This window comes from Trichosurus vulpecula, chromosome 7 (assembly GCF_011100635.1).
Source record: "Trichosurus vulpecula isolate mTriVul1 chromosome 7, mTriVul1.pri, whole genome shotgun sequence".
In the NCBI taxonomy this organism is placed as follows: Eukaryota; Metazoa; Chordata; class Mammalia; order Diprotodontia; family Phalangeridae; genus Trichosurus; species Trichosurus vulpecula.
The window spans coordinates 258,843,021-258,867,772 of record NC_050579.1 but is presented as its reverse complement, the minus strand read 5'-3'; the positions used below and the strand labels follow the sequence as shown (position 1 = coordinate 258,867,772).

At 37.5% G+C, this 24,752-nt stretch overlaps 1 protein-coding gene across 2 annotated transcripts in view; it reads right to left on the bottom strand.

Annotated features, from left to right (window-relative positions):
- Nucleotides 1-5,580: 5,580 nt before the first annotated feature.
- Nucleotides 5,581-24,752, bottom strand: part of CFAP52 (cilia and flagella associated protein 52) — a 75,052-nt gene continuing 55,880 nt past the window's right edge. The window contains exons 9-14 of one of the 2 annotated variants that reach the window (XM_036768839.1): nucleotides 18,393-18,541; nucleotides 15,628-15,773; nucleotides 9,456-9,607; nucleotides 8,261-8,363; nucleotides 7,008-7,119; nucleotides 5,581-6,084 (exon numbers count right to left, since the gene is read on the bottom strand). In XM_036768839.1, coding sequence (XP_036624734.1) covers nucleotides 5,909-6,084; nucleotides 7,008-7,119; nucleotides 8,261-8,363; nucleotides 9,456-9,607; nucleotides 15,628-15,773; nucleotides 18,393-18,541 — 838 coding nt within the window. In that variant the 3' untranslated portion in view covers nucleotides 5,581-5,908. The remainder of the gene's footprint in view (nucleotides 6,085-7,007; nucleotides 7,120-8,260; nucleotides 8,364-9,455; nucleotides 9,608-15,627; nucleotides 15,774-18,392; nucleotides 18,542-24,752) is intronic. The other variant, XM_036768840.1, reaches the window with a different exon arrangement.

Sequence of the window (24,752 nt, the reverse complement as noted above, 5' to 3'; positions counted from 1 at the left end):
GAATTTTGTTTTTTAATCTATCAAGTAATTCTTTTTCTTTAAACAGGAGAATTCAGACCATTCACATGTATTGTTATGTAATAAATTTTATTTTTCTCTAATTTTTTTTATTGTTCTTGATATTGCCCAGAGGAAACAAATGTACCTTAACCACATATCGATTTCAACTAATAAATAAAACAAGTTATGTTTCTGTTTTTCAGACTATTCCTATTTACCCTAAGTTTTAATTCCAGCTTTTTTCTCATTTTTATCATTTCCCATTTGGGTAAAATACCTTTATTATTAAATGTGGATATAACCTAAATGTCTAATAATAAGAGAATAATTAAATAGTGTTATATTAATGCAATTTAATACTATAATGTAGTTAAGACTCAAATAATTGAACTATAAATAAATATGATAATAATAAAATAATGTGAAGGGAACCAAAGCAGAAGAACAATAACTATGTAAGGAGGAAAGATGAATGAGAACAAATATGTACATATATATGAAATAATGTAAGTTCTGATAAGAGACTTATAGTGACTGAAAACTGATGACAATTTAGTGCATTGAAATTAATTTAATGTAAATAGTTAAAAGCAAGTTTAATAAATAACACTGATATTTGAAATTGAAATTATATGAATCCTCAAAAATTCTGTTTTGACTTCCAAAAATAAGTAAATTGGGTCAACCTATATTCATATGTTTCCGGCATTACTTGGTGGAACCAACTTTTTCCTACCAAAACTGCTTTATGAGTAGGGAGTTGGTGGGGCACCAGGGTAGGGGGTGAAAAAAGTAGGAGTATGGGAACAAACATCACCATTGAAGAACAATGCTAGAATACAAGAATCTCAGAGTGGGACAGGATCTCTGATGCAATTTAATCCAGTTTATACTAGAACAGGAATCTCTTTGTACTATATCCCTTACAAATGGTCATCCATCATTCACTTGAAGTGATAGAGAACTCACCACTTTCCAATGGAGACTGTTCTGCTTTTGGATGACTCTGAATCTTAGGAAGTTTTCCCTCTCATCAAACCAAGATCTGCCCCACTGAAGCTTCTCTTACTCACATTAAACATCACCGTTTCCTTCAGTTGGTACTCTTACGGCAGATTCTTTAGTTCTCTCACCATTCTAGCTGCCGCCTTCTAAACCTGTTCCAGTTTGCCTACACTCCAAAGGACCTGTTCACTCAAAGGTGTAACTATTCCCTCCAGTAATTCGAACTGCATCCTGTCTGTGCCTCCACATCCTATTTGATGTACATCCATATCCTCCCATAAGCTCAGCACAACACTGAGCTTGGTACTCTTTTTATATTACATTTATATGAATGGAGCACCTGGGCACATCAGTCTTGCTCATTTTTGCTATATGACCAGCCCAGCCCATCTTTTTTTTCAGCCATACGTTTCTCTGACAGCACCTCTTATACTTCTTATAAATGATTATTTGTAATGTATTTCAGCCTGCTTATGCCCACCCACCATGCTCATTTTCCTTACCCTAGTTTTCCATAATTGTCAGACATATAACATCACAAGAAATGGAGATGAATAAGGTCACAGATGGGAATGAGGAATGCTACCCACCTCTATCCTTGATAAAGATTGATAAGGACGTTAATGGGCATAGCAAGGAACCACTCCTCTATTCAGTAAACTCCAGTGGCTTTCTATTAGCTCCAATATGAAATATAAATAAAGCAAAAACTTTTCCGGTCTTATTATACTTTATTATCCCCTTCATGTACTCCCATGTATCCAGTGACATCGCAAAACATTCCATCTCAATGCATTTTCACTTATTGTCCCCCATCCCTAGAATAGTCTACCCTCCTAAAATCCACCTCCTAGCTTACTGTATTAGCAAGCACCCTGGCATACCCAGGCTGGCCTGCTAGCACAGGTTCTTTGATTTGCTTTTATAAAGGAAAGACAGTTTCAAAAGGGTTAACAATCCTGCTTTTAATTAAACAATGCAGACTTTATTCTATCAAACTTTCTCACAAGGGTTGCTGAGCACCAACTCCTACCTCATTCCCTAATCACCCTTTTCACAGGGGCAGGTGAAAAGGGAGAGGCAACCCCCCCCCCCAAGTCTCATAGGGTCAATTGAGACAGGCACAACTTGTGCATTTCTCTAAATCCCCGCCAAGCCTCAATGGGGCCCAGTTGAGGCAAACATAGAGTCCCCCCCCCAAGCCTTAATGGGGGCCAATCAAGGCACACAGAGCATCCTAGCTTGTGCATTTCACCCTAAAAGTTGACCAGTGCCCACCTGCTTTATACTTACACTCCACCCCTCCAGGGTCCTGACCGTTACAATCTAAACAGGCAACACCTGGTCTTTACAATCTACACTGGTGTGGTGGAGATGTTTTGAACCATAGAACTCATATCCAACACCTGGGAACAAAAGATTGTTATGGCCATGGATCCTGGAAAACCAAACTCCAGAAAATACTAACAAAAATCCACTTTGCTTACACTTAAACTTACTGGCTTCCTTCAAGTCTCAGAGAAAATCTCATCTTCTACAAGTAATCTTTCTGATTCCCCTTAATGCTATTTTCCCTTTGCTGATCAACTTCAGTTTTCCTTTAATATATCTTGTTTGTTCATAGTTGTTTGCATTCTCTCCACCATTAAATTGTGAGCTCCTTGAGGCCAGGGATTGTTTTTATCTTTCTTTTATCCCTAGCACTCAGCATAGTTCATGGCACATTGTTGACACTTAATGTGCTAGCCTCAGATTCAAGGCAACCTGGGTTCAAGTCCCAGCTCTGACATGCCGGTTCTATGACTGTGGGTAAACCACCTAACTTTTCAATGCTCCCAAGTAACTCTCTCAGATTATAAATTTCAGAGTTGGTGCAGGTGCCAAGCTGCATTGATAGAAGGAGTCTCTCTTCATAACAATGAAATCATGGGTCTAATTAAAAATTTACACTTTTGGATTTTTTAAACCACACCATCACTGTAAATTTCTGAGAACTTTTCCTCCCATAAAATCCTCCCTTGCAACAAGGAAATTAAAACCAAAACTACTGAGCACATTGACTATGTCTGAAAATGTCCACCTTATTCTGCACCAATAATCTACCATCTCTCTAAGAAGAGGAGAAAATATTTTTCAGTCCTTTGAAGTCTTTGCATTGTCCTGAATTCTGATGTCTTTTCATGTTGCTTTCTTTTACATTATTATAGCTAATGTATATAGTTTTCCCTTGGTTCTGTTTACTTCACCTTGCAGCAGTTCAAATAAATCTCCCCATTTTTTCTCTAAATTTTCTGAATTCCTCATATTTGTTGTTTCAAAAATGTTTCAATAATATTCCATTCCATTCACATGCCATAATTTGTTTTCGGTTAAAGGACCATTGTTTGTTTCCAATTTTTTTGTTATGATAAAAAGCACTATGACTATATACTATATACATACATACATATATAAATATGTAAATACACACATATACCTTTCCTTCTATCTTTGACATCTTCAGAATATATATCTAGTAGCCACATCATGGTATGAATAGTTTTATTTCTCTCTTTTTTTTAGTATAGTGAAAAATGGTTTGTACTCTCTTTGTTTCACCCAAAGAATTTTATTATTTTGTTTAGTTTTATAAAGAAGCCAGATGCTAGCTTGATTTGTCATAGCCTGTAGTGTGTACACAAGTTGTATTGTAATTTTTATTCTGTTGGCATCCTCCAACCACGGATATTTCTCTCCAATTATTTGTTCTCCTTTATTTCTGTAAAGAATGTTTTATATTTGTATTTACATTCTTCCTGAATGTGTTGTGGTTAACTTCAGACATTTCATGAATTTTATAGTCATTTTGAGTGGAATTTTTGTTTGCTTGGACTTGCCAGGTTTTATTAGTAATATATAGAAAGACTGATGATTTTTTGGATTTATTTTGTATGTTATTATGAAGTTATTTCAGTGCATGTTTTCATTAACTCTCCGGTACTCGGAGCATCCCAAAGAGATAGTTTTCCCTTATACTTATTCTCTCAATGTTTACATCTTGTCTTATTGCTATAGCTAGTTTTTCTTACACTATATCAAGCAGTAGTAGAAATAATAGATATCTTTGGTTTTGCCCTGCTCTTTTTGAGAAAACTCATGCTAGGTGGTGCAGTGCCAGGCCTGAAGTCAGGAAGACTCATCTTTCAGAGTTCAAATCTGGCCTCAGATTTACTTTAGCTATTTACCTTACTAGCTGTGGGACCCTGGACATTTAGCCCTGTTTGCCTCAGTTCCTCGTCTGTAAAAAGGAGCTGGAGAAGGAATCTTTGCCAGAAAACCCCAAATGGGGTCATGAAGGGTTAGACATGACTGAAATGACTGAACAACAACAAACTCATGTTTCTCAATTACCAGTGATACTAGTTCTTTGTTTTAGATGCCTTTGATCATAATAAACAAAGTTCCTTTTATTCCTTTGGCTTTAAACACAAATGAATGCTATATTTTGAAGAATTTTCTGCATTTCAATTATACTTGTGTTATTAATGTTATATGTTATGTCAATAGTTTTCCTAATGTTAGATCATCCCTGAATATTCCAAAGTGATCATAGGGAATAATTTTAATATATTGCTGTGGCATCTTTGCCTCAGATGTAAGATAAACAACATAACCCTAGGCAACTCTCTTAACCTTTCTCAGCTTCAGTTTTTCGGTCTGTAAAATGGAAATAATAAATACAATTACCTTAGAGAGTTGTTGTGAGGATTAAATGAGAGAACATATACAAAGGACTGTGTAAGCCTTAAGGCGTATATCAGTACAAGCTGTCATGCTTTTAAGGTGCCTTATCTTGGGTAAGATCAGTATCACGAGCATAGCTACATAGTTTAGTATTAGGAAATCCGATTTCCTATCTCTTTCTTTTCATTTGGCTATTTGATGGATTAAAATAATATAAGACTTATTGAAATCTCACAAGTTCCTACTTTGCTTAATGACATCTGCAGTAGCATCTAGGATGACAGCTATTGATAAGCTGGGCTTTGTACTCATGAAGAATGAGTTATGGCCTTCACAATTTGGGCAGTGGATCGATCCTGTTAGAATATATTGTTAAATACATGGTGAAAAGGGAGATGAATTCTAATTCCAGCTCTATCAATAATCAGTCCGTGACAGGTGAACTTCGATTTCATTCTATGTAAAACTGGGTGACAGCTTAAGTTCCTCCCAGTTGAAAAGTCTGTAATATATCCCAACTTGTACTCAATTGACATAACACTTTAAAATTTCAAGAGAACTTGCCTCACAACAACACTTTGAGTTAAGTATTTCCATTTTATGGAGGAAGAAATAGAAGCTCAGAGAGGTTGTGTCTTGCTTATAATCCCATAGCTAAGTAAAAATCCAAGGAGGGATTCAATATTAGGTCCCTAAATGCCAGTTTTGTTATTCAATAGTGGTGAGTTTTGACTAAGCATCAAGATTTTTAAAAAGCAACAGCACTGCTAATTGAAGAACAAACCATGAGGATAATTACTAGGAAAGATATTAGGTATTGCAAAGCCTTCGATAATAGAAGAGTTATAAAGGAAACCAGTCAATGAGATTTTTATTTGTAATAAAAGTATAATTATAATATGAATAAAATCCTTAAATTCAAATCAATTTCATTGTAAAAGTCTTCTCTTTCCCTGAAGCTCCTTTTAAAATATGAATATCTGAAACATCCTATGCTACAAAATTTAAAAGGAAATAAGAAAAAAAATAGACATGTAATCAAATGTTGTTTTGACCAAAGAGCAAACATACAAATGTGAGGAAAAAAAGCACAAATTTTTGCTTAAAATACGTTTGCCCAAATAAGCTCATTGATGAATATGAGCATGAACAATGTCCTTCAAGAGGTTCCAATACTAATTCAAGAGGAAAAAGGGTATTTCCATCTCAAAATGGCTCCATCGGCGCTTACACTAACAATGTGCTGATTTTTTGGGCTTATCTTCATGCGGATAATGTTGCCACTGTGTCCCACCCCAACGTGGGTCACTTCACCATCATTATAACTCCACACTTTGACTAAATGGTCATCCCCACCTGAAATGAAGGAACACATACATATGAAACTGGGAGGTTTTGGAGTATTTACTAAGTGAATTGATTATCTGTTGATGGGGACTTTAAACACAAAATGAGGAGAGAAGTGAGGTCTTTTTTATTAAAAACAGCATATTAGGATTAACTCAAAAGTAAGAGAAGATTTCTGACACTTTAAATATATTTAATGTTCTAAAAAAAATGAAGGAGTGTGGAACTAAATATGCTCTTGTATGCCTGATAGGAACTTTTTTTTTTGCAGTCAATGCCTTTTTTTTTGGAAAGCTGATTTTTAAAAACAATTTATGCCAAAGTTTTCAGTATATTTGTATCCTGATAGATTATATCAGGAAAATTTATATTAAGGGTTTCAAAAGGAAATAAAAAAGTACAAAGTGGTTCTATTCCCTCAATAGGATCATAGATTTAGGACTAAAAAGGTCCTTCAAAGTCATCTAGTCCCTTCTCATTTACATATGAGAAAATCGAGACTTGGAGAAGTGAATTGACTTACTCAAGGTTACAAAGCCAATTAATGACAGAGCAGAGATTCAAACTCAAGTTCTCTAACTCCAAATCCAGTATCTTTCAACTGTACTACGTTGTATGAGATTAAGGACCGATTTTTCAGCCCTTTTATCCATTGCTCACCAAATAAATGAAAAGCAATTCCTTTGAAATCTAAATATTACTCTAGTCTTATCTTGGTATTAGTCTTGTTCTCCTGAGTTATCTTTTTAGTATTTCCTCCCCATGAAATATCTGACAGCTGAATTTTCATTTCTCCTGAGAGCTTCAGGGCTCCAAACTGAATTTGATTTTGCTTCCTCTTGGAGCTACAAAGATCTTTCTCCTCCAGGCTAACTTGCTAATATACTTAAATATGGAAAATTTCGCTTTTCTTTTCTTATTCCAGTACTAACCTGTGACAAAATGCACTCCTTCTGATGAAATATCCATTCCATTGATTGAACCAGACAAGGAACCTTCTAGCTCTCTAATTACTGTCCCATCAAACACTTCCCAGTAACCGATCTGGAAATCAGGATAGAAGTGTATAATAAGAATTTGTGGTAATGAGAAAATATGTAGTAATATGTATATGAGTCTTACAGAATATATATAACAAAAGGAAGTACTTATTATTCCTCAAAAAGTGACACAAGGCAAAAGGATAAAAGAGATTAAGGAGAAAATGTAAAGAAACTACTTTTACATCATTTTTTAATGCTTCAATATTATAAGAAGCCATGACTTCACCGACGTGATTCCACTATCATTCTGTCCCTTAAGTAGGAGGTTTCATTAGTTGATGTCAAGCAAGCAAACAAACAAAAACATCACTACGTGCTGGCCAACTGTGTAATTTTGAGTCTCTCCAAAGTGGACTGACCTGTACTTGAGACCTTTGAGCTCTGCCTAGCCTTCAAGAACTCAAGGACAACTTCATATCACAATGAAGGCATTAAAATAGGATGTTTGTTGGAGGATCTCTTTGTTTAAAAACCTTTAAAAGGGCATGTATGTTAACAAAAATTGGAAGAGCATTTGGAGTGAAGTTAACAAAAATTAAATAGTGTGGGTTTTTTTCATGTTCCATTCCTTTAAAACACTGCATTTCTCATAAAAGTATTGTTGTGTTTTTAAATTTATCTTGAGAATTATGTTTTGGTTTAATTTGGATTTGTTTAATTGAAAGTTCTCTTGATACAACATAAAGAGTCCAAAGAAAACTATAAAAATTAGAAGATAGCAATTCAGGAACCATATACACTTTTAATGAATGGCTAATAATTGGCATAGGTGCTTCTAAAGATCCAGGGAGGACTAATGTAAAACTTTAAGGTTTTACATAGTATAAAATAGTAGCTCAGTAAGGTCTTTACACAATTAATTCTCTTGAGAAAGTTTTTATGGACAGTAAAAAGAGAATTGTTTCTCAGCTCCTGCCCAGTTATCCCCGGTAATGACTTAGAGAAGTCCCAATTAATAAGCTTGTTTGTTTATTTCTTCAGTAGTGATGAATTGGGGCAATTTATGAAGCTATCCATATCTAGTCTTTCTCACTTTAAACTTAGTCAGGAAATAATAGCAATAAATAATTGGTCTAGCCATAGCCTGGTAGTGCCTTTTTGTGATAAAAAGGATCTTATCTCATGCTGGTATGGCTACTTACTTTTCTGTCCGTCCCACTGGTGATAATCTGAAACTCTTCTGGATGGTAACAAACACATTGAAATAAAGTGTTGGCCAGAATCATCTGGTTCCTCTTCAGACGCCTGAAAAATAGCTATCCGTAAAAAGCTCTGGAATTTACTTGCTTTTCCTCCACTAATTGGCTGCGCCACACTATCTCAGGATTATTTTTTCTAGCCCAAGAAGCATCCAAGATCATAGATTTCAAGACAAAAGGGACTTTCAACATTAGCTAGTTCAATGCCACCTTTTACAGATAAGGAAAGGTAGCACCACCACCTCCCCCAAAAAGGTTCATTGATTCGCCCAAGGCCACACAGGTAGTAAGTCCAAAGCTAGGATTCAAACCCAGTTCTTTGACTCCCAAGATCTGAGATGATCAGTTAGAGAAGGCAGTTAATAATCTATCTCTTAATTAAATAATCTTCCAAAGGAAAGTTAGGTAGAAGAGATCATCTAGTCCAAACCTCTTGTATTAAAGATGGGAAAGTTAAAGATCATAGAAACAAAATGATTTGTCCCAAAGTCACACAAAGTTAATGTCAGGACTAGGATTAGAGTCTAGTTATCCAAACTCCCATTTCTTTCCATTGTCTCAGATGGATGGAAAAAACACATCTTTTTTAAGTTTCTTGACCTTTTGGCTACTTTTTTGACTACTTTTCCAATTGCTCATAGCAATTATTTCTCTTTATCCCCTAAAATAATAGTGCTTTTTTTTCCTATGCATTTTATTCAGGATTTTCTTATAGAGGCAGGTTTGTTTTTTTTTAATGGATAAAACAACTAATTTCCCTCCTTCAAATTTCTCTCTTATCCTGAAGGCCTTTGAGAAAACCAATATTAGCTCCCATAAACTAATAGATGATAGTGAAAACAGTGCTACTGGACATTTATAAATCATTGCTCAGAGAAATAGCTTCCATAGAGTCATAGATTGAGAGCTGGAGGAGAATCTTAAAGATTATTCAAGTCCAAGCCCCCTTATTTTAATGCCAAGGAAACTAAGTCTAGAGGGGTTCTGTGACTTGCCTAAGGTCACTTCCTTTGATTTGAATCATCTTCCAGTATGGATTCAAGCTTGGAACCAGGCACCCTCCTGTACCATAACATTACATTTTTAGGGCACTTGATCAGTGTTAACTCCGTCATCCTCACCATCACAGTGTACGTACACAAGGTCCCAAATAATGCAAGTCCCATCTGTGCTGGCTGTGACACATTCTTCATTGTTCTTCTTTACTTTAATACAGGATACTGATGATTTGTGCTCCTTTAGAGCTTCCTCCAGTTTCTGGGATTGAGGGCTTATTTCCCATACCCTTACCTCAAAGCAAAACAAAACAACAGTGAAAAAAACCCACATACACCCAAACTCAACATATGCAAATAAACTAAGTCAATGAATGAATCCTGACCCTCCCCACAAAGAAGGGAGACTTCATTTCTGAGTGGCAAATCTTTTCCTCAGAATTGGTAGAGGAGGTTACTAAGCTGAGATACTCAAATATGCTCAAATATAAAGTTTATGAACTTCCATGGAAGGAAAAAAAAGAAAAGGAAAAAAGGAAGGATTTATTAAGCATAGAGTACTGTAGCTTTACAAATATCGTCTCCTTTGATCCTCCTAACGACCCTGGAAGGTAGGTGCTATTATGATCCCCATTTTAGATTTGAGGAAAACTGAAGCAAGAGAAGTTGAGGAACCTGCCTGGGATCACCCAGCTAGTAAGAGTTTGAGGCCAAATTTGAACTCAGGCTTTCTTGACTCTAGGGCCAGCCATCTATCTACTATGCCACCTAGTCCAGAAACTGTTGTAGGTCATCTAGTTCCTATTTCTAATCTAAGAGCAGGTCTATAATCTTGCCGATGATGCCTTAGCTCTAGGGGCAGAAATATTAATACTGATAAGCTAAATGAAAATTTTCCATTTCTCCTAAGCAGTAAACTTTTAGCCCCATGATTAGAATACAGTTATCCAAACTCCTGTTTCTTTCCATTGTTCTTAAATGGATGAAAAAATGCATCTAAGACTGTCCAACTAGTTTTCCAATTGCCCATAGCAATTATTTTTCTTTATCCCCAACAAATTGAATTAAACGCTTCCATTTCTCTTAAGCAGTGGTTTACAATCTCATTTTGCTGAGTCTGTCTATTGTCTAAATAGGCAAAGCACTGTCTATTTTGTGAGATGCCCAAAGGCACAATTTATGTGGTCATTTTAAGACCTATTAATCTTTTAAACAACTTTGAGCTGATCACAATATATCTTACTACCTTTAATATGACTTGCGTCACTTTCTTTCCCTTTCAGGGCTAATAGGAGTCTCTCCTTCTACTCCCACAGATCAACATTTGCTCTGCAACTTTGAATCTTTGATACCAAGTCATTATCCACTTTTCTCTATATAAGGCACCTTCTACTACTGTATCATCTATTTATCACATTCTAACCAGTAGTCAGAGGCTCCCCCTCCAGGTGAGCAATTATGCTACCCTGAAAATAACCATAATTGCTCATAATGGGTGTCCTCTTTCTGTAATGTGTGCTTGACAGCTGGTCCAACTTTCCAAGCCTATGCCTCTTTCCATCTCGCGTTACTGGCTGAAGAGTAGAGTGTCTTACTACCCAGAAATCCCTGCAATCCATTCTTTCTACTTCTATGAGGGTCTTCATCTTGTTTAGCAAGATGGCCAGAAAGAGGGGGTTTTAGCAACTGCGCTCTTTTCTGGCTTATCTCCTCAGGAAGGCTCTACAGTTTCAAGCCACTCACATAAGGTAGCAGCTTTATGGTCATCTCTTCTAATATGTTCCACAGCAAATTATACCCCCTCAAAGTGTCTACTGCAGTGTGTCAAGTCTCTTCAGTGGCATACTTGTCACAGCCCATAGGCACCTTAAAAATCAACAAACCTCGGTGAGGGCTGATACCCGTCCTCATGCCTCAGTCCTTTAATAGCTGTGTAGCCGTGGTGGCCATTCACATGTTGGCCCTTCCCCTCCCCACCCCCCACCCACTGTACAGTGTCAGTGTAGGTAGGCTAGGGATGCCCCAGATGATTCCCCCAAATATAACTCATGCTCTGACTTCTGACACCACAGGAACAATACAATCTCGATAGCAGTCTCTATGACACGTGCTCCCATAGGCTAATAGGCATTCAAGAACTGGAAGGGGCCTCAGAGACCACCTAGTCTGATCCCTTCATTTTACAGATAAGCAGGGAAGAAGCTGAGTGACTTGCCCAAGGTCACTCCGTTAGTAAGCAAAGAGCTATCCAGATCCCCTGTGTATACTCACAGGCATTAGACACAGAACAAATTTTATTTCAGGCAGTAAGAAAAACATAACAGACTGGTATCTGAGCTGTTAGCAAAGAATTAGCCTATCCCAAAGGACCTTGTTTTTTTCCTCAGAGGTTCTGTGCAGTTTTTACAAACTTGTGGCACTGTACTTAGTGAAGTCCCCGCTCTGTCAAGAGACTTGTGGATCCCACATCAAGTAAAGACCTATCATCACTGAGGCAGGTACAGCTTCAGCATCTCTTTCTCTGTACCGAGTCTGAGCAGTATCCTCATTCTGGTATTGCTGCTATGGTTCCCATAAGGCCCTGGTGAACTCTGCCCTAACACACCGGTCTTGCTTTTCTGTGGTTGCAGTCATCGATCTCCACTCTGTTTTCTTGCCACACCTGTCATTCTGCCAGCAAAGGGCTCTGGTTCCCTCCTCTTTCATGGTTGTCCCTCCTAACCCCCACCCCATTCATTCTCTAACCACAGCAATCTACCGATCTAGAAGCTCCTACTCAGCGTTTCCTTCAGATGCCTGTTCCTCACATATAGAGAAAGGGAAGAGAGATGTGTCCAAGTCCTATGGTTCATGCTTTCCTGGTTGCCCTCTTCTTGGGATAAGATCCGTAGCATTTATACCCCTAAGATGTGTGTGTTTCTGAACCAAGGGGAGGAACTGTGATGTCGAGATATAGCATAGTCGGGCAAATTGCTTCTCCAAAAACATGCTATCAATCACCTTGTCTTCCCCTAACGATTTGTTGGTGCTGGTTCATGGAATATGGCTGGAATAGACAGCTAGGTGGCACAATGGATAAAGCGCTGGGCCTGGAGTCAGGAAGGCTTGAGTTCAAATGAATCCTCAGAAACCTTACTAGCTATGTGACCCTGGACAAGTCACTTAACCTCTATTTGCCTCAGTTTCCTCCACTGTAAAATGGGAGTTATAACAGCACCTACCTCACAAGAATGTTGTGAGAATCAAATGAAATAATATTTGTAAAGCACTTAGCATAGTGCCTGCTACCTAATAGGTGCCATCAAAATGTTTATTCTCTTCCCCTCTCCCTCAGCCCTCTATATCGTCACTTGAGAGCATGGCAACTGTATTTCCTGAATGAAAAATCAGGACGTATCTGACAAAGGATATTCCTTTTGTAATACCTCATGAAAAATACTTTATTTTCTTGAAATCAGGATGGCCACAGGAAATCCAAAATGTCTAAATAAGGGATCAAAACCTGAAAAAGCTTTGCTGGAGCACACACATATGAAAGGCCAGGAATGTGATTAGATAGGAGATAGACAATGACTTTGTCCCCTGGGCTTAGTACTCTCCCTATTCCCTTTAAAATTTGTTTTTGATTTTGAGTTTGGTTTTCTGATTAATTTTGTGCTTAAAATATTGTGTTATAAATGGGTTTTTGGAGATTGATAGTTCTGTCTGCCTCCAGAAACCGATCTTTATGCATTTTCTCAAATAGATGGTTAAACAGAAGTACTGGGAGCTAAAAACAGAAAGAATCATTGCAGGCAGACCAAACTCTACCCAGCTCTGCCTAAAGATATAGGAAAGGCCTAGGGTTTTTTAACTTCTCTCTTTGAAAGAAAACTTTAGGTTAAAACTTCCCTGTTTGCCACACAGTATTTCATACATGTTTCATACATGTAGCCACACATACATACAAGCAGTCACACAGGTTTCATACTTGGCCATTTTGAGTCATATGTATCAGAGGTTCAGAAGAAAGATGAAAACAGAGATAGTGGAAAGAGCCCTGGACTTGGAGTCAGAAGATCTTTCATGTGCTGCTTTCGTAACTAGCTACATGAATTTACAAATTACTACCTTTCTGTTCAGTTTGCTCATCTGTAAAATAAGTGAGTTAGACTATTAAATAATCTCTAAGGCAGCTTAATAATAATAATTAATGATTTATTAATTTATAATAATTAATAATGATCCCTAGGGCAGCTAGGGGCCCCGTGGATGGAGGGGCCCGGCTGGAGTGGGGAAAGCTATTTTCCTGAGTTCAGATCTGGTCTCAGACACTTACTAACTGTGTGACCCTGAGCAAGTCACTTAATCCTGTTTGCTTCAGTTTCTTCATCTATAAAATGAGAGAGAAAGGCAAACCACTCCAGTGTCTGCCAAGAAAACCCCAAATTGGGTCATGAAGACTGAGACGTGACTGAACAACAAATTTCCCTTCCATCTTTTTTCCCCTCCATAGTAGATTATTTCTCTGATTATTAAGACTAGAAGAAGATTTTGGCTAGAAAACAATAAATATATATCAATTCAGAGAAAGCAATGAATAAGAAGAGTTTTTCATATCCCCTAGCAAATTCAAAGTCTAGAGGCTGAGAGCAAAAAAGATTAATGATTCATAAGAATCAGATAATTAGAAGACAAATAGCAGAGATAAAAGAAAAAAAGGTGTTATGAGAATTTTTCATTTTCCTTTTATTATGTCACTTGGGGCTCGGAGCCATTTCTCCTGAATATTTGGCTGACTGAAACCTGTCTCCTGTTAATATTAACCTCACCTGGCTAAAACCTGATTTATGGGTTTTAATGATAACATTAAGTGACATTCCTGAGATAAGACACCAAAAGAGAAGAAGAAGGGAATATAACATCTATCAAAATCTTAAACCCCCTGAAGGGAATTTAGCTTACTTTATTTGTGGAAAGATTCCCCTGACTTCTACCCTTTAGCTGTCTTTGTGTCATGTAAACTTCTCAGTCAGCCCAGTGTGAATTCTTTAAATGTAGCCTGGTAGCATTATAGAGCAAATTTTTGCAGACTCTGTGTTTAAATCTGTAACTTCGTTTACTAATTTGTTGGAGGAAGCATATGATTATGATTCTGTCTGACCAGGCCTGTGTGACATTTATGACATTTAAACATTGTCATACATTTAAAATTTTTTTTCTCTGTCTCTCTGACATAATTTTTCTCTATTAAAAACTTAGTCTGAACCCCAGTATGGGTTCAGGGTTATTTTTCTGAATCCTAAACTTGTGCTTAAGCATAATAAAACCTAGGTTTTAACCTCTAGAATTTCTGTATTGTGATAGATTTATTCAGCAACAGTTACCTATCACATGAAGTCAATGAGAATCTATTTTACCCATAACAAGGGAAAGGAGCAAGAGCAAAAATAATAGCTCATATTTACACATTATAATTTATAAAGTACTTTTCTCATAACAAATGTATAAGATGGATAATATCCCCTTTTTACAGATGTGAAAATACAGGCCCAGGAAAATAAATGACTTGTTTATAGTCACACAGCCAGTAAGTGTTAATAGCCTGGATTTTCAAATCAGGTCTACTAAACTCAAAGAATGGCATTCATTTTTATAATAGTACAGTTAAGTGATCATGAATAAAAATGCCAAACAAATTATTATTTGTTTTATGAGTTTCCAAAAGATCCATTTTGCTGTTTGTTAATGGGTGTTAAAGTTTAGCTGTTTTAATAGACACCTTTAAAAATGTCAAATCAGATTTGCAAAAATCTTAGACGAAGAACCATTATCTTGAATCTCAGCATATTTAAGGCTGGGTCCATTTGGCTTCCTGCTAGCAGAGCACCTAAATTTCAGAGGCAGCTTTTAGAGAGGAAAAAAAAATTCCTGTAAAATTGAAACCACAAAAATAGTGTTGAGGTACCAATTTTATGACTTCTTTCCCCTGTTTTTACTCTTCTGTCTCTTCACCTCATATATAAATTTATTCAACATCCCACCTCTGAGAATGGTATTTCCACACTTGACATAGTTCAGGGTCTTATAGCATCTTAGTCTGGTTCTCTACAAACTACGATCCATTGAAATAAACGAGGTGAAAGACAGAATTCAATCCCAAATCGCTGGACTTATGTGGGATTGCTCAAACTAATATTTTAAAGTGAAGTTTATCTACAGTCTTCCTCTTTAAAAATTATTTTTATTTTGCTTGTGATTGTGACACTTAATAGTGTTTCTCAATTAAATACCAAGTACATCACCTCAAAACAGTCTTGGGTTCAAATACCGCACCTGCCCTTCGCCACCTCCACTGATGATTCTTTTGCAATCACTTGTAGTAGCGATGGCTGTCACTCCAATGCTATGAGCATTGTTTATGACGTACATCAGTCGACCTGTCTCTGGAGTGAATGCACGGATTTTGCCATCATTCCAAGCTAAGGAAACAGAGAAATGAAACACAAACAAGGTAAATAAATCCACCTCAACCTAGGACATAGAATCACATAAAACATCGAGATGTTCTAGGGAGAGAGGTGGTGAGGAGAACCCAAGTCTGAGGACTGTTTGGTGTCAGAAGTTAAACTCCTCTCCTCTCTACCTCACACATATTAATCTCCTAAATGTTTCCTGGATTGTTCATATTCTCAGCTTCTGAATTAGGAAGTATGTGTGTTATTGTGGGGAGAGCAGTGGAGAAGGAGGAACTACATTGGACTTGGTACATCTAACCCATAACAAAGTCCCTTCTGAGGTGATCACACCCACCTTCTTGCCTACAGAAAGGACCCACATAGTGTGTTGAGACATCTACTCCATTCCTTGGTTGGGGGGATGTCTAAACCTCTTCTACCCCCCCACCTCCCAACCACTAGATCCCTCCTGCTGAAAAAAAATCCATTAGATTTGGCATTTAAGAGGTCTTTGGTGACATTTGAGAGAACAGTGTAGTCGTGGGTCACAGCCAGATTATGAGAGCCTGAAGCAAGAAAGGAAAACAGGTAAATGTAGGTAACAGAGAGTCACACACCCAAATATTAAGATACTCTTCATAAATGTATGGGAAAGAGAGGATACATGTGTGAAGAATATGTTAGTATGTGAGCATGTTAGACAGCTAGGTGCTATCACAGATAGAGCCTGAGAGTTGGAGTCAGGAAGACCTAAGTTTGAATAGTGCCTCAGACATTAGTTACGTGACCCTGAACAAGTCTCTTAGTTCCTCATCTATAAAATGAAGGCTTGTTTTGAAGAGCAAAAGATATACATATACACACACACACATATACATGCATACATACATGCATATGTATATGTGTGTAAGTATGTATATGTACATATATCTTTTTTTGGTTGTGTTATTTTTTTCTTTTGAGACTATCTCCTTATCTTTCCTGGGTTGGAAGTTCCATGGCCACTAATGGCCCGATCCCAGTAATGAATGATTGGTTAGAAACCTTTAAACCCACAAAGTTCCTTGACTGGGCCAATTTACTCAATCCTTGGGAAATATGGTGCTACTACATTACCAGGAGCTCACCCTATTTATACCACACTCAGTAAAAACACCCTATGGGCTTTAGCCCTGTCGTAGCGTAGAACTCCCAAACTCAAGGAATCCACTAGATTCAGCCTCCTTCCATAGAAAGGATTGCAGGGGCTGGCTCAACACACTCCACTGTAAAGTGCTATATAAATGTTAGACATTGCTGTTGTTATTACTAGCATTGCCTCCTAATTGCCAAACCTATGGATCCCAAAGAGACTCCTAGGACTCCTTGTAGAAATGAATATGATTGAAGAACAGGGGATCCCAAGGAATTGTTATATTCCACATCCTGTAAGAGATTTGCAAAAGATGTCACCCTTCAGTTTATGCAGGGAACTTGAAGGACTGAATGAGGGCCGCCCATCTTTGGGCTATATTAATGTGAGATTAAGTTCTCTAAGGAAGTCATGAGTGTTAGAGCTAGATAGTGGACACCTTGAATATCTCTAGTATTCATCATTGATTGAGACCAATTTCAGCTTATTCAAGATATCAGTGGAATACTACGGACAGAAAATTGGGATTTGATCATTCTTTACCCTGATCATTCATGCCTCCATTAGAGGATCCTACAAGAAACAAGAGGTGAGTGCTGACAGAGAACATCAAAAGAGCACCAAATCCATTCAGAAAAGCTAGATTTTGATTTCCAGTGCCTGCAAATATAGATATAGGGATATATATCTGTCTATATAGATACAGATATATATCCCTAGATATAGGGAATTAAAAGAATAGACTTAATTTTAGCCAGTGTGAGAATTTGTTTAGCTTGACATAATGTGTTTAAAAGTGTTCTGATTTTTATTTTCAATGGATGGAAGGTGGGAGCAAGAGAAAATTAATGCTAATTAACAAAAAGTAAAATAAAATAGTTACATTTAAAAAATACAGTTATTGAGCAGGGGAACAATATGGAATTCGCAAGTCTTTTTCCTTAAGGAAGAATATTTTTGCAGCTCTGTGAAGGGTGGATTGGAGAATGGAGAGACTGGAGGCTGGGAAAACAATTAGAATCTTATCTCCGTATTCCAGGTGAATGGCAATAAATGCCTAAACTAGTGTGCTGGCAGTGTGAGTAGAGAGAAGATAACAAATGTGAGGGATGCCTTGGAGGTAGGATTGACAATATTTGGTAACTGATTGTGGTAACATGATGTGGCATGAGGCAAAAGGAAGTTAGCTCTGAGGTTCCAAGCCTGGGTAACCGGGAACAGAAATAATGACATTTGTAGGGGGGGGAGGTATGGAGGGAGGTAAGGTAATGAGTTCAATCTCAGCTGTGGAATTTGAGGACACTCAGGTAAAGATAGCCAGCCATTTGAGATGAAAATGAAAATGATTTCCTACAAGAATGGGACTTGAAAGAGGAGTTTAAATAAGCAAGAATAATAAGCGAAGTGCTCTTCTAGGTCAACCAGGTTGTAGAAGCCGAAATGAAATAAAAATTGCAATAATCAAATCTGGAGTGTAGGTCTGAATCTCAGTCTGACCATGAGAACATTACCTGAAATGATGCTTTTGCCATCTCTCATGAAGTCAATAGCATAGCAGGTCATATTGGGCACTGTGATGCGTAACAGCTCTCGGTTAGAAGAAGTGTGCCACACTCGGATATCTTCCATGGAACAAGTGGCAAACAAGTCAGCAGTGCCACTGAAAGAGCAAAATTATCACAAAATATGATGTATTCATGTTCTTAACTTCAGTTTTTCTAAGTTAAATATTAATTTTTGAAGTGTTCTTATAATATTTCTGCTGTAAAATATGAAGAAATCTTGTATCTCACAGTTTAGACAATAGGATAATTTAGACAATTTGGACAATAGGGTAACAGGAGTTTCCTCGGTATAAGAAGGAGAACAAAAGGTTACTCAGAAATAAAATGCAACTACGCTCAGAAACACAGAAATTTATGAGAATCATCAAGGGAAAAAAACAAGTGGAGGAATCAGGCTGTTGTTCAGCCTATGATATGTAGTTAGATGGAAAACTTAAGCAGATTGTCTGTAAGCATATTATCTTAGCCAAACACCGCTGATAGCCAATGTGTTGGGCTCCGAAATTAACAAGATGGCAGTAGGTTGCATTCCACTGGGGAATTTGCAAAGGTTTTTTGATGACTCTAAAGTTCTCTCTGAAACAGTTCCACCTTTTTAGCAATATTGTTGTACAGAGATGCGGTAGGACTGTGAATCATGAAACACTCCAGTCTCTGAAGTTAAGCATCGCAGAAGGAACAATGGCGGTGTGATGGACATAAGCAGACATTGCAATGAATTTAAATATAAGCATAAAAAGAATATCATGAAAGAAATGTACGATTGAAAAAGAAGGTAGGTTGGTCATGTGATGAAGGTAAAGGCTAACGAAAGGATGTCCGTATACTCTATCGGTATCTTCATGTTATGGAGGAAAAAGATGAAAGCTCTGAGTTTGCAGGGTGGTTAATTTATGGCAGTTTTATGGAAGGACATGAGAAATCGTGGTCCAGGATGAGCCAGCGTGGGTGAGACGTGATCTGCATGGTTGAATGGAATATCCTCATTGATGAAATCACAGATCTGCTGGGGCCTTGGAGTAAAGAAACAAAATATCTTTTGATATTGAGGAAATGAAATAGGGAAGGGACGTATTAAATCCGATGAAATCTTTGAAAAATTAATGTTAAAGAAAAATGCTTCTGCAAACTAAACAATTTTGTTAAAATTCCATTGATGGTAAGGGAAGGAATGAATAAGCGTGTATTGAGTGCCTGATTTGCACCAGCCCTGCGAGGTAGGCATTATTATTGTCCCTATTTGGCACTTGAGGAAACTGAGGCAGACAGAGATTAATTGACTTGCCCAGGGTCACACAGTTTGTCTGAAGTAGGATTTAAACTCAGGTCTTCCTGACTGTAGACCCAGCACTTTATCCGCTATACCACCTTTAGCCACCCTACACCAACAAAGAGCTCTACAGCGTCCGCTTATGGACAGATAATAAAATACTTCTTCACACAGTTTTAAGGAGCAGGCTAAGACAGACAATCCTTAGACCAACCTGGTGTATTAGCAATTTTGATTTGAAGATCTTTCTCACCCATTAGTAGGCCGTGTGACCTGCTTATGTCACAGGAAGCCTAAGTTACACGGTAGGAGGAGCTTCTTGACAGGAAAAGAAAGTTATGTCACAGAAAAATGCTGAGAGAGAGAAAGAGAGAAAGAGAGAAAGAGAGATGTTACGGCTGCTGGTGGCTGCTGTTGACTGCCCTCGTGATTGTTAGAACTGAACGGGTTAATTTAGCTGTACTGTGAGTTTGTCTTTGGGAGGACCCCAGCAGGGGGCTGGAGAGGTTTGGGGATGGCCAGGCTCCATGTTGTTATATTCTGCATTGAATGTTTTGGGTTCCTTGCTGTTACGATGAAGGGGACTGACTGGCTGTGGGAGCTGAGCATTTGGTTACGAGATATGGTTCTCTGGTGTCTGAATAAATGCTTTACTTCTTCCGCCTTCTATGTGGAGAATCGCATATACTTTGCAATACAGAACTACATAGGCATTTTGACAATTATCGTCTACATTGTTATTATTGCCTCACCATTTCACCTGGATGGCACTGCCATATAAAAAGAACACTTAGATTTTCCAATACAATTTAAAGAATAAGAGATTTCAGGAGAATCTCTTAAGTTATATTTTATTTCTGAGCAACTCTTCTGTTCTCTTTCCTATACTATAGGGAATGCCCTTCAAAAGACAACCAAAGAAAAACAAAAAAGAAGAAAAATGGCTAAAAAAATCTCACATACAATTTCAGACAGAAAGCTGAACTATTGAACTAATTCCAAATTTGCTTCCATCTTCATTATCAAGGAGAAAGATCTTCAAATGGGAAAAGGTAAAACAGTTAAGATGTTGAAGCCCAGAAAGGTTAAGTAATAGTAGAAGAGCATCTAGTTGATTTAAATTAAATTAAGTTTCCAGGCTTAAAATAATCAGGATAGCAAAGAGAAAAAACCCTAAGAGATAACTAGCTGCCAAAGAGATTTCCCCAAAGTGTATCTTGGTAAAGCCAATCAGTAAGTGAAAGATCTTTCCACCCATTGAATCGGCTTCAGGTGGGGCCAACAAAGGGAGGCAGGTCCACACCCTTTCACTAAGGAGATGTGAGGCCACAGGCTAGTTAGCAAACTAGTTTGCTAGTTTGCAAGAGGTGTGAAGCCCTCAGGGTCCTAAGGCGAGTTGCTAAGACCAGAGTCAATGGCATGTGGGCTGAATTCTAGTCAATCAGATGATGGCTAGGACTGTCTAAAAAGAGAGCCCAGAACTAGGAGCAGCAGAACTGGGAGAGGGGCAGGATTCAGAAGCAGAGAGCCAGCATTGAGAGAGTACAGAGTGGAGAGTGCTGAACAAGAGAGATTCAGAGATCAAGGAACTCAGAGTCAGCAGAGTTGTAGGAAAGAGTGCTGAGCAGAGAGTTAGGATTCATGAGTGATCATTTATAGGAAGGCCCTAGAAGTGAGGGGAAGTTACAAATATGGCTTGGTCCCTTGCTATAATATTTTGTTATAATTTCCTTGTTACTACAGTGAGGTGGGCTTACTGGTTTTGGAATATTATTGCTACTATATCAAATTGGGGGCATTGGTCCTTGAATCTATTCTCTGGAGTCTAAATAAATATTATACTTCTTCTGCCTTCTACCTAGAGAATTTCTTATACTTCATGATTCTGAACCACTCTGGCATGTCCATGGCCCTCTCTGAGGTCATGAATTTTGCCTTACTTCTATAATCTCTAATCAGGTGACAGCCCCCTCACCTCAGTAAACTATAGTTCAATGGTTCCCATTTAGTGGTTTGTGAACCCCTTGAGAGTTCATGATGATAGTTCAAGAGGTTAAAACTAAAAATTTCTTTAGTGGTGCCTTAAGCAGTAATTGCTTATTTTTCCTCTTTGATAACAGGCATGTGTGTGTTTGGTGTGTTATAGGTTTGTTTTTAGCAGAATTCAAAACTGTAATGATCATGCTTACAATGATTTCTGTGTTCATGTAGTAGTGATTTCATAAAACTCTGACCACTTCTGAGTGAATGTAACCTGTTCTTGCAGTGTCTCAGCTTGCCATCAGATTGTTCTCAAATGGCCACAATGGTTTAACTTTCAAGCACAAACCAATTCCCAACATATGATCAAATTCATGTGCATTTTCTCATTTGCATTCTATATACTGAACTAGATGAGCTCCATTCTTGCCCTGTATAACTCTGTAATTGTATGTTATCAGCTATTGTAATCATATGATCCAGCTATTATGAACTTTATGTTCCTGCAATGCAAATGTCAGACTGTTTAAGAAACCAAGCCTGGGCAAGCCACCTTGAAATTATCTACCATCATAGACATTCTACAGAAATAAACCTAATATTTTCTTTCATTGCAGTATTAAGGCTGTTTTCTGATTTAAACTTATCCTACAGTTATGTTACTATTCAATCTGATGATTTTTAAATAAACTAGTTGACAGCACTGCTCAGTAGAATTTTTGTGAGAGCATTGCTAGTGTGCCAGTGGTAGAAGAAAAGACACTCACATCTGAAGAGATTCTTTCCTTATATGTAAACATTGCTAAAAACAAAACAAAATATGAAATTAAATGTTAAGTACATTTATCCCAATACAGCTCTTGTTATTAGCTAGTAGAAAAGTAAATATTTTATATTGTAACTACCTATTCATTTTTATCAATCAGTTAGGTTGCTAAAAATAAAAAAATTCAATTTCGTGGCAATTATTGGCACATTATTTCTATTCAATGACATTTATAAAATACAAAAATTTAATACAAAGTCTTGCAGGTGATAGGAAGCATATAAGATTTTTCTGGATTACTTCTTTTAATTCTCACAGAATATCCCACATAAAATACTCATAATTACTTTACAGTTAGAGTTTTTTTAACTTTATACTTAAGGATTTCATTACTATAGGTACAATAAAATTTCATATTTTATGATTATGTAACACAAATTTTAATTTGGAGTTATTTTGGAAAAAAGTTAACATTGTAATTATTGTAAGCACTTAATCTAAAATAATGTTTTTGAGTATCTATTAAATTATAATGGGGGTTCACAACACATTTTTTTGGTTATTGAAAGGGGTCAAATGAACAAAAACATTAGGCACTACTGCTTGATGCTGTCCAATTTACCTCCAAGATAAAGTCTTCTATTTAGTATAAAGTTCTTCATAACCTGGTTCCTTCCCCTGCTTCCAGGCTTCTCACCCTTTACACTTCATGCACTCTTCCATCCAGCTACACTGGCCTACTTCACTGTTCATTATACCTGATATTCCATCTGCCATTTCCATGGCCTGGTACTCACTGGCTGTCCCCCATGCTTGGGATGCTTTCCCTCCTCACCTTCATCTCTTAGTTTCCCTGACTTCCTTCAAGACTCAGATCAAATTCCACCTTCTTCAGGAAGACTTTCTTGGAAAGCACTAGCTGTCAGTGACTTCCTTCCATCTACTCTATATCTTGTATGTGCCTTGTTAGTCATAGGTTGTCTCTCCCAATAGAATGTGAGCCCTTGACAAAAATGTAAATTCCAGCCATCTGTCAGTGTTTGCTGAAATGTCAGTCTTTGCAAAATCATAGTCTTAATTAGGATACTATATTAGAGTGCATTAATTTTGACTCCTCCTTAATTTAAGTAAATTCCAATGAGAAAAGCAACCTTCTGCCAGAGGATGAGCTCACTAGCACACTATGATGAAAACTTGGTGTACCTCCCATCACTCAAGTGCACAGCTGCACTGTTCACCAAAATAGGAGGAAGTAAATCCCTCAACTTCCCAGGGATCTTTTTGTGTTGCAGCTGGGAGGGTAGTTCAATTATTTTTGTTAGGTTTTAATGATGCTTTTGGGGGGGGGGGGCGGGGAAGCTATTTCCTAGTATTAGAGACATCTAGGTGGCACAATGTTCTATAGAATGCTGGACCTAGGATCAGGAAGACCTGAGTTCATATCTAGCCTTAGACACTTATTAATTGTGTGAAGATAGCTAGGTGGTGCAGTGGATAGGGTATCAGGCCTGAAGTCAGGAGAAGACTCAACGTCCTGAGTTCAAATCTGGCCTTAGATATTTACTAGCCATGTGACCCTGGGCAAGTCACTTAACCCTTTTTGCCTTAGTTCCTCATCTATAAAAAATGAGCTAGAGAAAGAAATGACAAACTACTCCACCATCTTTTTCTTTTCTTGTGAGGTAATCAGGGTTAAGTGACTTGCCCAGGGGTCACATGGCTAGTAAGTATCAAGTGTCTCTGAGGGGAGATTTGAGCTCAAGTTCTCCTGACTCTGGGGCCAGTGCTTTATCCACTGTACCACCTAGCTACATCTCCCCCCACTCCCATATCTTTGCCAAGAAAACTCCACGTGGGGTCACGAAGAGTCGGACACAACCGAAACAACTAAACTGACCTCTGTCTACCTTAGTTTTCTCATCTGTAAAACAGGGTTAATAATTTCACCTCTCTCCCAAGGTTGTTGTGAAAATTAAATGAGATGTTTATAAAGTATTTTGCAAACTTTAAAGTCCTACATAAATGCTAGCTAATATTATTTTTATTGTTTTACCCTTCTCCCTCAACATTGACCCCTATTTTGTAACTAAGAAAAAATAATTAAGCGACCCATGAAACAAGACCATCTGACAGAGGATGCAACATTCTGAACTCACCTACTGAGAAAGGATGTTTTAATCCAGTCTTTTCCTAGATTAGGATTGGTAAATGCATAATTCGGGCAAGTGTCAAAGATAGTTATGTGCACATAAGATAAAACTGGAAAAAAATCAAACACACACAAAAAAGT